The sequence below is a fragment of the Canis lupus genome, chromosome 7 (genome assembly GCF_048164855.1).
Source record: "Canis lupus baileyi chromosome 7, mCanLup2.hap1, whole genome shotgun sequence".
In the NCBI taxonomy this organism is placed as follows: Eukaryota; Metazoa; Chordata; class Mammalia; order Carnivora; family Canidae; genus Canis; species Canis lupus.
In genome coordinates this window covers 68,117,883-68,131,812 of record NC_132844.1, presented here as the reverse complement: position 1 = coordinate 68,131,812, position 13,930 = coordinate 68,117,883, and the positions used below count along the sequence as shown (strand labels likewise).

General features: G+C 51.5%; 1 protein-coding gene across 6 annotated transcripts in view; it reads left to right on the top strand.

Annotated features, from left to right (window-relative positions):
• The window catches only part of ZNF76 (zinc finger protein 76), a 34,903-nt gene extending 20,983 nt beyond the window's left edge, over positions 1-13,920 (top strand). For 2 of the 6 annotated variants that reach the window (XM_072833332.1, XM_072833331.1), the window contains exons 3-14: positions 3,413-3,493; positions 3,609-3,686; positions 4,815-5,014; positions 8,000-8,116; positions 8,442-8,517; positions 9,060-9,185; positions 9,288-9,467; positions 10,266-10,499; positions 10,595-10,758; positions 11,548-11,712; positions 12,405-12,518; positions 13,061-13,920. In XM_072833332.1, the coding sequence (XP_072689433.1) occupies positions 3,413-3,493; positions 3,609-3,686; positions 4,815-5,014; positions 8,000-8,116; positions 8,442-8,517; positions 9,060-9,185; positions 9,288-9,467; positions 10,266-10,499; positions 10,595-10,758; positions 11,548-11,712; positions 12,405-12,518; positions 13,061-13,165 (1,640 nt within the window). In that variant the 3' untranslated portion in view covers positions 13,166-13,920. Of the gene's footprint in view, positions 1-248; positions 374-3,412; positions 3,494-3,608; positions 3,687-4,814; positions 5,015-7,999; positions 8,117-8,441; positions 8,518-9,059; positions 9,186-9,287; positions 9,468-9,899; positions 10,500-10,594; positions 10,759-11,547; positions 11,726-12,404; positions 12,519-13,060 lie in introns of all 6 variants that reach the window. The other 4 variants (XM_072833328.1, XM_072833329.1, XM_072833330.1 and 1 more) reach the window with 3 other exon arrangements.
• The last annotated feature ends 10 nt before the right edge of the window (positions 13,921-13,930 follow it).

The following is a 13,930-nucleotide window of genomic DNA, read 5'->3' as shown; positions in this document are numbered from 1 at the left end:
CCCTCTGCCTATGTCTCTGCGTCTCTCTCTCTCTGTGTCTCTCATGAATAAAATAAAATTAAATTAAATTAAAACAAAACAAAACAAAATAAAATAAAATAAAATAAAATAGCAAATGGCCTCACTTGGTGGTTGAGAAAGCTACTCTTTTTTTCTTAGGTCTTTCCCTTTTATGTCTGGGTCTTTTTGCCTCCCCCACCTCCCCGTTTATATCTTTCTCTGGTCCCTGTTCTCTGGCTCCTCCACAGCACTGCAGCGTGTGCTTGGATGTGTACGCGCACAGACTCACACACAACAGATTTCACACTCCTGAGGGGAGAGCTGGCCTCCGGGAAGCGGGACTACACTGTTCTAAAAGGCATCTTTCTCACTGGTGAGCGCCTCTGAAGCTCTTGACCAGGGCACTGTCATTCTTGTCAGCAGGAAGCTCTTTCTGAGTCTAGCTTAGGCAGCAGGAAGCCCTAAAATTTTATGAGATTTGTCTCTAATTAGGGTAAGCATAAAAACGTGTTATTCAAACCCAACACTTCTGGAAGTGGAAGAGTGTGCTATGAATAAAAATGCACTGGGACTGTTCTGGGCAAACAGGAACATATTGGCCACCTCCCCATAGTAGAATATGAGGGCCCGGCCGTCAGTTGTCCTCCACCGCCTGGCCCTCCTCATTGTTGTCTCTGGTGTAAGGGGTGATTGTAGGTTGAAATCTTTTCTCAAATAACTCTTCTCTATCTTTTGTCTCATCCCTTGAAGCAATAGCCACAGTGCTGCCAGAAGCTCTGCTAGCACTCTTAGAACCCCAAGTGCAGTGCCCTTGCCATGACAGATAAAGGGTTAAATGCAGGGAAGCCCATGGCTTGCTGATGGGAGGGTGGTGAGGGGTCCCCCTCCCTCATCTAAATGCCTCTCTCCTACTTCTTACCTTTGTCTCTACCTTACCTGTCTTCAGCTGAGTTGTAGAACTGTGGGTTACTGACCCAAGAAGACTCCATGTGAAAGCGAGTTTGAGGATTCTTCTGAGGGGGAGATAGCAGGGTTAGGCCAGAAGCAGCTGCCTGGTCTTTTTCCTACATCATAAGAACTCAAATTCCTAAATCCTGAAACTTGTTTTTTTTTTTTGTTTTTTTTTTTTTTAATTTTTTTTTATTTATTTATGATAGTCACACACAGAGAGAGAGAGGCAGAGACACAGGCAGAGGGAGAAGCAGGCTCCATGCACCGGAAGCCCGACGTGGGATTCGATCCAGGGTCTCCAGGATCGCGCCCTGGGCCAAAGGCAGGCGCCAAACCGCTGCGCCACCCAGGGATCCCCTAAATCCTGAAACTTGTAAAGAAACAAGTAAGCAGGGGATCCCTGGGTGGGCTCAGCAGTTTGGCGCCTGCCTTGGCCCAGGGCATGATCCTGAAATCCCGGGATCCAGTCCCACGTTGGGCTCCCTGCATGGAGCCTGCTTCTCCCTCTGCCTGTGTCTCTGCCTCTGTGTGTGTGTGTGTCTCTCATGAATAAGTAAATAAAATCTTAAAAAAAAAAAAACGAGTAAGCAAACCACTTGTCAAGAACGCTTCTCTCTCCCTTCTTACTTTTCTCTCTTTTCCCCTCATCCCCTGGGAAACTCACTGGATATGAAACGAGGCCTGTCTAATCCTAATTCTAAACCGAAGAGCCCATTGCTGTTAGAAGTGCTCACAGTAAGCCTCTCTCCTTGTGTCCCGAAACCAACCTCCCCACCCCCCCACCATCTCTAAAAATAAATAAATAAATGCAATCTTTAAAAAAAGTACTTTCCAGTAAAGATCTGAGGTAAAGGAAGGTTAATAATCTCAGGAACGCTGGACTCTTGTTCCGTTTTATACTGCTTGCTTATTGCCTTACGTGAGTCATTTTTTAATTAGAAAATTGAAATAAAAATGTCAGAGATGAATGAAGGAGATATTCCCCATGGTGGCAGTGAAACAAGAACTAGAGGACACCCAGTAGCCCTGCAGTTGTGTTCACATTTGCTCCCTGTAGCTTTATTTTCTGATTATTCTAAAATGCAGATCAGGTTTATGATAATAAAAGCTAAGGCGGGGCAGTCCAGGTGGCTCAGCGGTTTAGCGCCACCTTCAGTCCAGGGCCTGATCCTGGAGACCCGGGATCGAGTTCCACGTCCAGCTCCCTGCACGGAACCTGCTTCTCCCTCTGCCTGTCTCTCTCTCTCTCTCTCTCTCTCTCTCTCTCTCTCTCTCTCTCTCTATCTCCCCCCCCCCGTGTCTCTCATGAATAAATAAAATCTAAATAAATAAATAAATAAATAAATAAAAGCTAAGGCTTGGGACCCCTGGGTGGCTCAGTCGGTGAAGCAGCTCCTGCCTTTGGCTCAGGTCATGATCCCAGGGTCCTGGGATGGAGCCCTCCGTAGGGCTCCCTGCTTAGTGGGGAGCCTGCTTCTCCCTCTGCCTGCCACTCTCCCTACTTGTTCTCTCTGGCAAATAAATAAAATCTTAAAAAAAAAAAAAAAAAACTAAGGCTTGGGGTGTCTGGGTGGCACAGTCGTTTGCACATCTGACTCTTGATTTCAGATCAGGTCGTGATCTCAGGAATGTGAGATCAAGCCCCACTTTGGGCTCTGCCCTCAGCATAGAAGGCTGCTAAAGTTTCTCTCTCTCTCTGTTCTTCTCTGCTGCTCTCACTCTCAAATTAAAAAAAAAAAAAAGCAGCAGCAGCTAAGGCTTATTGAAGGCTGACCATCAACACTCCTGGCTTTGTCTTATATTCATTAATTCATTTAACCCTCACAGCAACCCAGTAGAAGACACAGTTTTTAATCTTCTTTTTAAAAGGAGGAAACTGAAGTACAGGGAGGTTAAATAAACTGTCTGAGGACACACAACTCGTAAGAGGTAGAGCAGAAATTCAAACCCAGGATGCCTGGACAGCTCCAGAGCCACTTGCTTTTAACCATTAAGCTATAGTACTTTATTAGAAAGTCTCGTTCTGGGCATACTGCCACAGTGGGAGACAAGGAATGTATTTTGATTTGTTAGTGTGAGTGCTGAATTTTGAGCCACCGAGGTCTTTCCAGGTTTCAGGGCGTTCTTTGTTCTCTGTTTAGATCAGTCTTGGCAGCCTGCTATTAAGCTGGAAGTCCTCACTTCATGGGGCATGGACAGAATAATAAATGAAGTTTCTACTTCTTGAGTAGAGGAAGGGAATCTGGTAGGAGCTGTAGGGCTCCTCCTGGTGGGATGTCTTTCTACCCACCAGTACCTCTGTGGCCCAGACCCAGGGAGGCAAGGAGCAGGAGGCATAGGGCATGTCACCTGTGCTTAGACATGCAAACTATGCCTCAAACAGGCCTCTTTGGGAAGTAGGCAGGTGTTCCTCAGCCATCTTCAGGGCCTGACCTACTTGTCTCCATTTCTACCTTTACAGGAGAGAAGTTGCTTGAAGGGCAAGTGATCCAGCTTGAGGATGGGACCACTGCATACATTCACCAAGTGATGGTGCAGAAAGGTGAGAGCACCCCAAGACACCCCAACCTCATGGAGAGAGGCCAGGCAGCCCCCACTGAGGGAGGTGTGGGATGGCATCGAGCTCCAGAGGAAGACAAGTATTGCTCTCCTTTCAGAACCTCTCTCCTTTGAGGATGGACAGCCTGTACAGCTGGAAGATGGCAGCATGGCCTACATACACCGAACACCCAAAGGTGGGGTCATAGTCATCACAACTGGTGGGACAGAAGGGAGGCTGAATGGGCAGAGGTTGGGGCATAGCTTTGGGAGCTGTAGTGCCCAAGTTCAGCTGGATTAGCAGTCTCACCTCCTTTCCCTGGTGCCGAACACAGGAGTGGCAATTTCTGCCTCTGGGAAACCGAGCTGTGGGAGTCAGTAGCATGGGCCTCAATGGTGGCTTTCTCTCTAACATAGCTGCAAAATCTTAGGGCTTTAAATAGGACCTGAGGACATCATCCAAGACCAGGAGTAAAAACTTATTAACATTTAAGACTGAAGTCTCTAAGTAGTGAGGAATAACGATTTATTCCTTTTACAAGGAGTTTCTTGAGCAACTATTGTATGCCAGGCATTGTGCTAGATGTGGAGTGTGCAAGAGATGACAAAGGCAGACACAGTCCCTGCCCTTCTAGAGACCAGTGGGGAAAACAGAAGTGAGAAGAACTATAACCAATGAACTGATCATCACAAGCCCTCCAGCTCAGGGAGGGCTTCCCTGATAAAGTGACGCTTGGGCTGAGAGCGAAAGTGTAGACTTCACTAGAGGAAGAGGTACAACAGGAGGGAATGACATGGGAGGCTCAGAGATGGTAGAAGGAACTACCAGGAGCCAGAAGGAGTGGGGCAGGATAGGTAAGATGAGAGAGGCAAGGCCAGAGCACTGAGGCTTGAGAGTTAAGAGAAAGGTTTTATTGGTGGTCTTTATCCTGAGACTAGTGGGAAGTAGTTGAACCATCAGGTAACATGATCTCCTATGTGTCCTGCAAAGATCCCTCTGGATGCTGCGCTGCCTGGTAGGAATTAGAGGGCCAGTTAAGAGGTTCTTGTATGATCATCTAGGCCATGATCATGATGGGTCCCCTCAGTTCCTCATGGACCTTGTGACTTCCCAGTCAGTGCTTCATAGGAGGCCTTGTCCTCAGGAGAGGTGGCCCCAGAAGAAGGACCAGCCAGAGTGAATCACCAAGGCGAGGGACCAGGAGACCTTAAAACCTTCCTTGGTATATGTACCTCTTCTTACCTTAAAGCAGGGTAGGAAGGTATAAGATACCTTATATCTCTTGCCCTTGTGTGGCATCTGGGCTAACATGTGTTCCCTGCAGAGGGTTATGACCCCAGTGCCCTGGAAGCTGTCCAGCTGGAAGATGGCTCCACTGCCTACATTCACCACCCCGTGGCTGTGCCGTCAGACAGCGCCATCCTGGCTGTGCAGACAGAGGTGGGCTTGGAGGACCTGGCTGCAGAGGATGATGAGGGCTTCACTGCAGACACGGTAGTGGCTCTGGAGCAGTATGCCAGCAAGGTGAGCTCACAGAGCTTGACACTGCCCATTAGCTCCCTTGGCCCAAACTGCCACACTAGGGGACAAGGGCAGTTCCATGCTTGGGCATGGCCTGAGCTACTCCCCTCGCCGCTCTGCCCTGGCTCCCTCAACTCATTTCTCGTGTCACTGTCCAGGGCATACATGGCAGCGTGGCTGGGGCCACTGACAGTTATTGACACTCTCCCTAGTTTAGGCCGTCTCTGCAGAGGAAAGGCGGCTGCAAGAAATGGTGACATCTGTACCATGGCTATTGAGACGCAGCTTCACTTTTGCTGTTGTAATAATCCTCTGTGCTATCTGAGAAAGCCCTTGCCAGTGACTTTTATTTTCACAGGCCAGAGGTCAGATGGTCTCATCTTTATTTCTTCTCTGCAACTCATTTAGTCATTTAGGAAAATAACCTCAGTAAGCAATGACCAGGGCAGATGCAGCAGAGCAGCTGAGATTCTTGGAACACAGGGCCTTCACAGTAGCTCAGCTGCAAGGGAGAAGGATCTTGGCTCTCCTAGCATCAGTCACTCTGGCAAAGCTGCGGTCCCACCCACAGGGAAGTGGGCACTAATCTGTGAGGGTGCCAGACCAGGGTGCACCCCCCTCGGGTGAACTGCAGACCTTCAGGGTGGACATGGCAAGGCTCCCGAGGGCACTAATGTTACCCAAAGATAGGGGGCTGGGAAAGTTTTTTTAATAATAAGACTATGTGGGGGCAGCCCCGGTGGCACAGCGGTTTAGCACCACCTGAAGCCCGGGGTGTGATCCTGGAGATCCGGGATCGAGTCCCACGTTGGGCTTTCTGCATGGAGCCTGCTTCTCCCTCTGCCTGTGTCTCTGCCTCTCTCTCGCTCTCTCTGAATAAATAAATAAATAAATAAATCTTAAAAAAAAAAAAAAAAACAATTAGACTATGTGGCAGTATCAGAGAAGAGGAAATTCTCATGTCTTTCCAAAATGAAGCCCAAAACTTGCTACCAGACCACTTGGGGCTATGCCCACTCCCACTGCCATTTCCTGCGGTTTATTGTAGAAGCCAGATTTGAGATTTGCTGCTGTTAGGATGACAACTGGGCTCTGAATCATGATCCCTGAGACCCGTGCTGGCTCTGCCTCTACCTAGTCTGACGAGTGAGTCATTCTGCTCACAGACTTAGCTCACTCCTCTGAAAGGATGAGAACGGGACTAGATGACCTTAGAGGCCACTTTCAACTGTGAAGTTCCTTGATTCCCTCAAGAGCCAGTGAGGCAGGGGAATAAAATGTGAACACCTGGGTAGGTTAGCCCACCAAGCAGGCCTGGCCACCTGTGACAGTCCCCCTGCCATTCACCAGCGGTTTAAGTGTCTGTGAAATTTTGTCAGCTGCTTGACCCCCTGACCTGGAGCTGACAAGACAGACCTTGCTGTGAATTTGGCCTCACCGGTTCGTCTTCTACTCCCCAGGACTCCCAGAGTTCTATTTCAGGAGCTCATGAGAAGGCCAAAGTGTCCCAGAAACAAAGACTAAGGGCAGTCCCAACAGATCCCTGCTCAGGAAAGCAGAAGAGCAGCAGGGCTCCCTGAAGCCCGCAGCAGGTGTGAAGCGGGTGGCTCCAGCAGTGTCCCCAAGAGAAATGATGGGGGGGCCTGTCAATCAGCTGGGTGCTGTGGTTAGAGCTGAAACTTCTGATGCAGACCTGTAGGCCCCTGCCCTGGGTGCTTCTGCAGTTCGTTGCTTGTGGCCACCTCATCCGGTGAACCCAGGTGAGCTTCTCCCCATGGCATGTCCGTTGTTAGTGGCCCTTCTGAGCACAGGTTTCCTAAAGGGAGGGAGGGGTCTCCTACCATCAGAAGATACGTGTCCAGAGCTGTGGCCTTCTAGGTACATATGGTCAAAAGTGGGGGTTGCTGGGGCACCTGGCTGGCTCAGTGGAGCATATGATGATCTTGGGGGTTGTGGGTTTGAGCCCCACATTGGGTGTAGAGATTACTTAAAAATAAAATCTTAAGGGGCTCCTGGATGGCACGGTTGATTGAGTGTTCGACTCTCAGCTCAGGTTTCAGCTCAGGTCATGATCTCAGCATCCTGGGATCAAGCCCCACGTTAGGCTCTACGCTCAGCACAGAATCTGCTTGAGATTGTTTCTCCCTCTGCTCCCCTCCCCCATACTCACTGGCTCATACACACATATGTACTCTGTCTCTCTCATAAATAAATAAATCTTTTTTTTAAAAAGGAAAAAGCCATGGTTGGGCGGCTGCCTTCGACTCAGGTCATAATCCTGGAATCCGGGATTGAGACCCGCATTGGGCTCCCTGCAAGGAGCCTGCTTCTCCCTCTGCCTCTGTCTCTACCTCTCTCTATCTGTGTCTCTCATGAATAAGTAAATAAATCTTTTAAAAAATGTTTTAGGGACGCCTGGGTGGCTCAGCGGTTGAGTGTCTATCTTTGGCCCAGGGCATGACCCTGAAGTCCCAGGATCCCTGCATGAAGCCTGCTTCTCTCTCTGCCTGTATCTCTGCCTCTCTCTGTGTGTCTCTCATGAATAAATAAATAAAACCTAAAAAGAGAAAAAAAAGTTTAAAAATTTTTTAAATAAATTAATTAATTAATTAAAAAGTCTTTAAAAAAGTGGATGTTGCTAGCTGTCAACCTAGCTCAGGGGTGGCCTGAATGGCTACCTTTCCTAGATGTCTGGGAGATGCCATTTCTTCCATCACTGTCACAGGCTCTGTGACATCGAGTCCTGCCTCTATCCATGAGAGACAGGTGGAGACACCACAAGTCACCCCCGTTTCTTCTGTAGAGTGTTTCAGTGCCTGTTTCCTGTGTGTATGGGTCTGTCACTCCTAGTTGCCCTTCCCCCGCCCTCCCAGCAGGTTTAGCCCTGTGTGTTGGGTCCTAAGCTGCCAGCAAGGCCCTATATCCCACCTCATCCCGCTCATCATTGAAGAGGATATAAATAGGAACCTCAAGATTTTTTTCCCTCAGGTCCTGCATGACAGCCAGGCTCCCCATAACGGCAAAGGACAGCAAGTTGGGGACAGAGCATTCCGCTGTGGCTACAAAGGGTGTGGGCGTCTCTACACGACTGCTCATCACTTAAAGGTAAGGTCATCACGCACACCTCTCAGATGTCTTCCCTACCAGGGGGAAACTTCCTGCTTTGACCAGAACCAGTCCCTTCCCTCAAGTTTGAACTCATTGCCTACTGAAAGGAAGAGATGAGTGTACAGAAATGGCAGCCCAGGGTCCTGTAACACACATGAAGAGTACAGGAAGGAAGAGAATAATCAGGGAGGGCACTCTGGAAGAAGTGGCAGAAGAGGAAGAATAAAGGAGGTGGCCAGTACTGATACTTTGAGCCCTCAAGAGAACCAAAGAGCCCCTTCATACCCTGGTTCCTGAGTCCCCTGGTTGCTTGTCCTCACAGGTGCATGAAAGAGCTCATACAGGTGACCGTCCATACAGGTGTGATTTCCCCAGCTGCGGAAAGGCCTTTGCCACAGGTAATCTACCTGGAAGAAGACTAAAGGTGGACTGCTTCCAGTTGAGGGCAGAAAGTTCTAGGTTCACTTGGGAATTTCCTGCCTTCCCAGAGAAACTGCTGCCCCAGCACTCTGACTCGCAGGGCTCTGTCTCTGGGAGGAAACCATGTTACAGAAGTGAGGGGGAGCATCATCCAGGCCAGCGAAAGGAGCCGGGGGCTTGGTAGAGAGGGTTCCTGCATCGGCTGTGGGGTATCTAGGCCATTGCATCTCTCTGAGCTTCCTTACCCCTCTGAAACATTTAGCCCCAGCCCAGGCTTATGCTCTGGAAGGACACCGGCTGCCCCTGGAGGGGGAATGGGAGCAGCGTGGGCTTTTCTACCCCTCTTATCTGCCCAGGCTGGGGAGGGGTAGAAGCAGACACAGGCTTCTTGTGCCTGAGGAGGTGTGGAGTCTCACAGAGCACACCTGAACATGGCGAGCCTCTGAATTAGGATGATGAAGCAGTGGTGGTGAGGCCCTCCAGAGTGCCCTTCTCAGCCCTCCCTCCCACACACTGATAGGATATGGGCTGAAGAGCCATGTGCGCACCCACACTGGTGAAAAGCCATATAAGTGCCCAGAGGAACTGTGCAGCAAGGCCTTCAAGACCTCAGGAGACCTACAGAAGCACGTACGGACCCACACCGGTAGGTTGGGCCCTGCCCTGTTCACGCTTGGACCTGGAGTCCTAACCCTGGCATGACCCCTGCTTCCTGAGCCAGCCCACCCCACACACCCCATCTCCACAGGTGAACGCCCATTCCGGTGCCCCTTCGAGGGCTGTGGCCGCTCCTTCACCACCTCTAACATCCGCAAGGTACATGTGCGCACCCACACAGGCGAGCGGCCCTACACCTGCCCTGAGCCCCACTGCGGCCGCGGCTTCACCAGTGCCACCAACTACAAGAATCACGTGCGCATCCACACAGGTGGGCCAGCTGGCATGCAAGAAGCACCCTTTCTGAGGCCCCACTCCTCTCGACTGTAATCCTCTGACCTGAGACGCATTCTTGACTCTGAGCCCCAAGCCCTTCTTCCAGCCAGTCCAGGCTGGCCTGTGGGCGGGAAGAGGAGGCTTTGTGCTTTTCTGGCCAGATCTCCAGAACCATCTCACTTGCAGTGAGCGATTCCTTCCCTCCCAGTTAGGTCCCGTCTGACAGGTCCTGCTGTCCCTCTCAAGCTCCCTGCCACCTTCCTACAGCCACCCTGGATACTCCCCTTCTAGCTGAGCTCCCCGGAAAAGGCCAGGGTCAGGGCTGATGGGGGAAAAAGAGTGAAATGTCGCCCTTAGCTCCTCGCCTCCTCCACTGCCCATATGACTCCTGTGTGTCCTCCCTCCCCGGTGTCTGTCCCTCGTCCAGCCTTCTGTGTCCTCTCTCAGCCGTATGTGTCCCCTCACTCCCCCGTCACCCCTGCGACATCAGTCATCCCTCTCTGTCTCCTGCCTCTTCTGTTTACGACCTTCAACTTTACAAGCCCCTACCCCCGCACCCCCTCTCCCTCCACCTGTCCCTTCACTAGCCCCAGCATTACTTCTGGGCTCAGTGGTCCCACACGCCTGTCCCCTCTGTGTTCTGCTGGACATCGCCCCCAGCTGTGTCTATTCAGAGTCCCAGTCTCTCTCCGTCCCCACCAACTAACCCCGTCTCCCACACCCACACCCCCACCCCCTAGTTTTCCCCTTGCCAGCCCCAGTTCCCACCCCCCTCACAGCCCAGTGTCCCCAGGGGAGAAGCCATACGTTTGCACGGTCCCAGGCTGCGGGAAGCGCTTCACCGAGTACTCAAGCCTATACAAGCACCATGTGGTACACACGCACTGCAAGCCTTACACCTGCAGTACGTGCGGCAAGACCTACCGGCAGACTTCCACCCTGGCCATGCACAAGCGCAGTGCCCACGGCGAGCTGGAGGCCACGGAGGAGAGTGAGCAGGCCCTGTACGAGCAACAACAGCTAGACGGTGAGGGCTACGGGCAGGAGGCGAGAGCGGGGGCAGGCCTGGCCTCCCCATGGCCTGGCAGGTGGCGGGTGTCAGCTTGGGCTCTCCTCCCCCAGCTGCCTGCGCCACAGAGGAGAGCCCGCCACCCAAACGCCCCCGCATTACCTACCTCTCAGAGGTGAAAGAGGAGGGCTGTGACGTCCCAGCCCAAGTGGCCATGGTGACAGAAGAGGATGGGGCCCCCCAGGTGGCTCTGATCACTCAGGACGGTGCCCAGCAGGTACGGGCCCTGGGGAAGGGGTGGGGGCTACTCCAGCTGGGACCTTCTCGCTCTCACCAGGTATGGGCCCTGGGAGAGGGGTGGGAGGGCCTCTCTGGCTGAGACCTTCTCTCACTCTCTGGGGAGCCCAGAAGATCTGATGGCCCCACCTCTACCCGAGTTCTCTTTTTAGCCTCTACTCAAGTTCTCTTTTTAGCCTTTTTAGTGGACCTCAGTGGAGGCTGAGGGTACCGAGTCTTGTAAGCCAGCCCCTCCTCCTCATGCTTCCACCTCAGCCTCTGGAACTTCTAGAGCACAGTTAACAGCTTCCCTTTTTACGTGGAGGCTGACAGGTCCTGGTTATGTGAGTGAGACACACTTCGGTGTCCTTCTCAAGAAAGGCATGTTGCTGTGGGGCCCAGAGCATTTTGTGGGTTCTGGAGGCCTGGGCTTTCTAGTCAGCAGTATAGTAGGACCTTTGTCAGCACCCTCACTGTCAAGTGCACCTCTGTCTCATGGAGTTGACATGAGGAAGAAATTGTCTTGAAACCCTGAACTGCGTGGAACAGAGCCCCGATGCAAAGTGGTGCTAAAGAGAAGCGGTCAACAGAATTCTTCTAGTGTCTCCTTTTGGCAATTTAGGACTTGTTTTACTAGCTTGTCCCTGTCCCCCTCTACCTCTGTGATATGAAGCTAATCTTCTAGATTATCAAGAAGCTAACGTTGTCTGGAAGACCAGATACATCCACCCAGGGGCTTTCAGACAACCGTCCAACCATACTCCCTGCTCATCTTCCTTTCTATTTGCAGGTCAGTCTGTCCCCGGAAGACCTGCAGGCCCTGGGGAGTGCTATCACCATGGTGACCCAGCACAGCAGCACCACCCTCACCATACCCAGTGAGGACGATGACCTTGCCACATCTGGCACACATACAGTCACCATGGTCAGCGCTGATGGCACCCAGACGCAGCCCGTATGACCAGGCGGTTTGCTTGGGGTTTCTTGTTCTCTCATCCTTCCTTTTTGTGGGGTGGGCATTAAAGCAGACTGACCTCATCAGGCCACCTTACGAGGACCAAGATTCCCCCCACAAAAAAAGGGTCTTTCTTCCCCATGGCTCCTCTGGGCCATCAGCAATTCTCGTCTTGAAAAGTATTTCACTGGGGAGGTCAAGAGGCAGTTTCTAAAATCTTGATCTACCTCTAATTTACTTTGCTTCCATAGGCAAGTCATTTTTCCACGGACTTCAGTCCATTTTCAAAGGAGGTTATCTTTGGGCCTTTGACAGCTTTGACCTCCTATGAATCAAAATCCCTAAATTAAGTTGGCTCTCAGAGAAAAATACCACCTCACAAAGCTCTGAGCCCCATGCTAATTAATCTGACCTATAATGGTTTTATTCATCCCAGCCACCTTGCTTTGAAGGGATTTTTTTTTTTTAAGATTTTATTCATTTATTCATGAGAGACACAGAGAAGCAGGCTCCATGCAGGGACCCCGATGTGGGACTGGATGCCAGATCCTGGGATCATGCCCTGAGCCAAAGGCAGGCGCTCAACCGCTGAGCCACCCAGGCGGCCTGCTTTGAAGGGATTTTTATGTGGATTGAGGGCAGGGAGGGTAACATAGGTGGGTCGGAAAATCTCATTTTCTTCTATATTTCAGGTTACAATCATTACCTCTGGGGCTGTGGTGGCCGACGACTCAAGTGTAGCATCTCTTCATCACCAACAAGTGGCACTGTTGGCCACAGCCAATGGAACGCACATTGCGGTGCAGGTGGGTAGAGGTCCCAGAGCCTGAAAAAGGAAGGAATAAGCAGAGGAGAGGAATGAGACAGAGATCTTGAAGAGAAGGGCATTTGGCTTGGAAAAGCTCATTTCAGAAGACAAATCCCTTTCTGCCTACATCCACACAGCTGTCTCAGGCTTTTTCTTGACTGAAGCAGAGCACTGAAGCCCCTTCCGGCCTTCAGACTAATTTCGATGGCAGCATACCTGGTGGTCTAAACCCTTTGTCTCTTTGTGTCTCCATTTCTTCATTAGAAAAATAAGTGGGCCCCTCCTCTAGCCAGTCATCCCTTTCTGTGAACAAGCCCCTCTCACTGATCCTGGCCCATTCTTTGGCTCCCTGAGCACACCTTGCCTACCAGGACTCTATCGCCAAGCTTGCTGTTAACTTGGGGAGGGGGGCACACTAAGTGCTCAGTATGTGGCACTGGGCCAATGGAAGGATTCAGAAAAGTAGGCTACTTACTTACTAGCACTGAAATCTGGTGGGGAGTGTCTCACTCTCCTTCCTTCTCACCCTCTTCTCTGCAGCTGGAGGAGCAGCAGACCTTAGAGGAGGCCATCAGCGTGGCCACTGCTGCCATGCAGCAAGGGGCTGTGACCCTGGAGGCTACAGAGTCAGGGAATGGCTGCTGAGTTTCAGGGGGCTGAGTCCACACCGTTTCAGACGAGATGCCGTGCCACAAAGGCATCCCTGCCTCCAGGGGCCCGGACTGTGGCTGACACTTGGAAGGTGGCCATAGAGGTCTCCAGGCAAGACGGCAGCAGGAAAACAGTCTAACTGGAACGGACAGGGGCCCTGCTCAAGAGGAGGGCTGCACGGCTGGAGTCAGGGGAGTGTGTCATCCTCAGGAACAAAAGAGGACAAGCTGATCACCAGGCTGCACTGGAGTGTCCTCAGAGTCAGCGGGGTACCCACTCTTCTCCCTCCAGAGAACACCCTTCTCTCAATCCACTCCCTTTCTCAGGTGGCGATGGAGATTGCTCTGGGGACTTGTCCTCTGTTCTAACTGGTCCCTGCCCACCAGGGGAAGGGGCCCACCGCTCTTCAGCCCAGTAGGAGCCAAGCAGGCCCAGCCCTGCTCCTCCCAGCAATAACCACCTCCCTGGAAGCCTGCCAAGATACCTGACCACTTGGCAACAGAGCTTCCTGCCACCGTAGTCAGAATCACTCAGGGGCCTGTGGCTGGAGAAAAGGTGCCCAGCCCCACCCACCCCCAGCTGCCCCCTATCCTCTCTGTGGCAGAGAGGCAGGGAATGGCCTTGTACATACTGGGGATTGGGTTTAATTTGTTGTTGTTTTTTTAATTCCATTTTGATAATTTTTTTTTCCTGCTCTGGTTGGTGGTGGCAAATGGGTGAATGAGTATTTAATAAAAGTTCCAAGTTTCCACCTGGGTC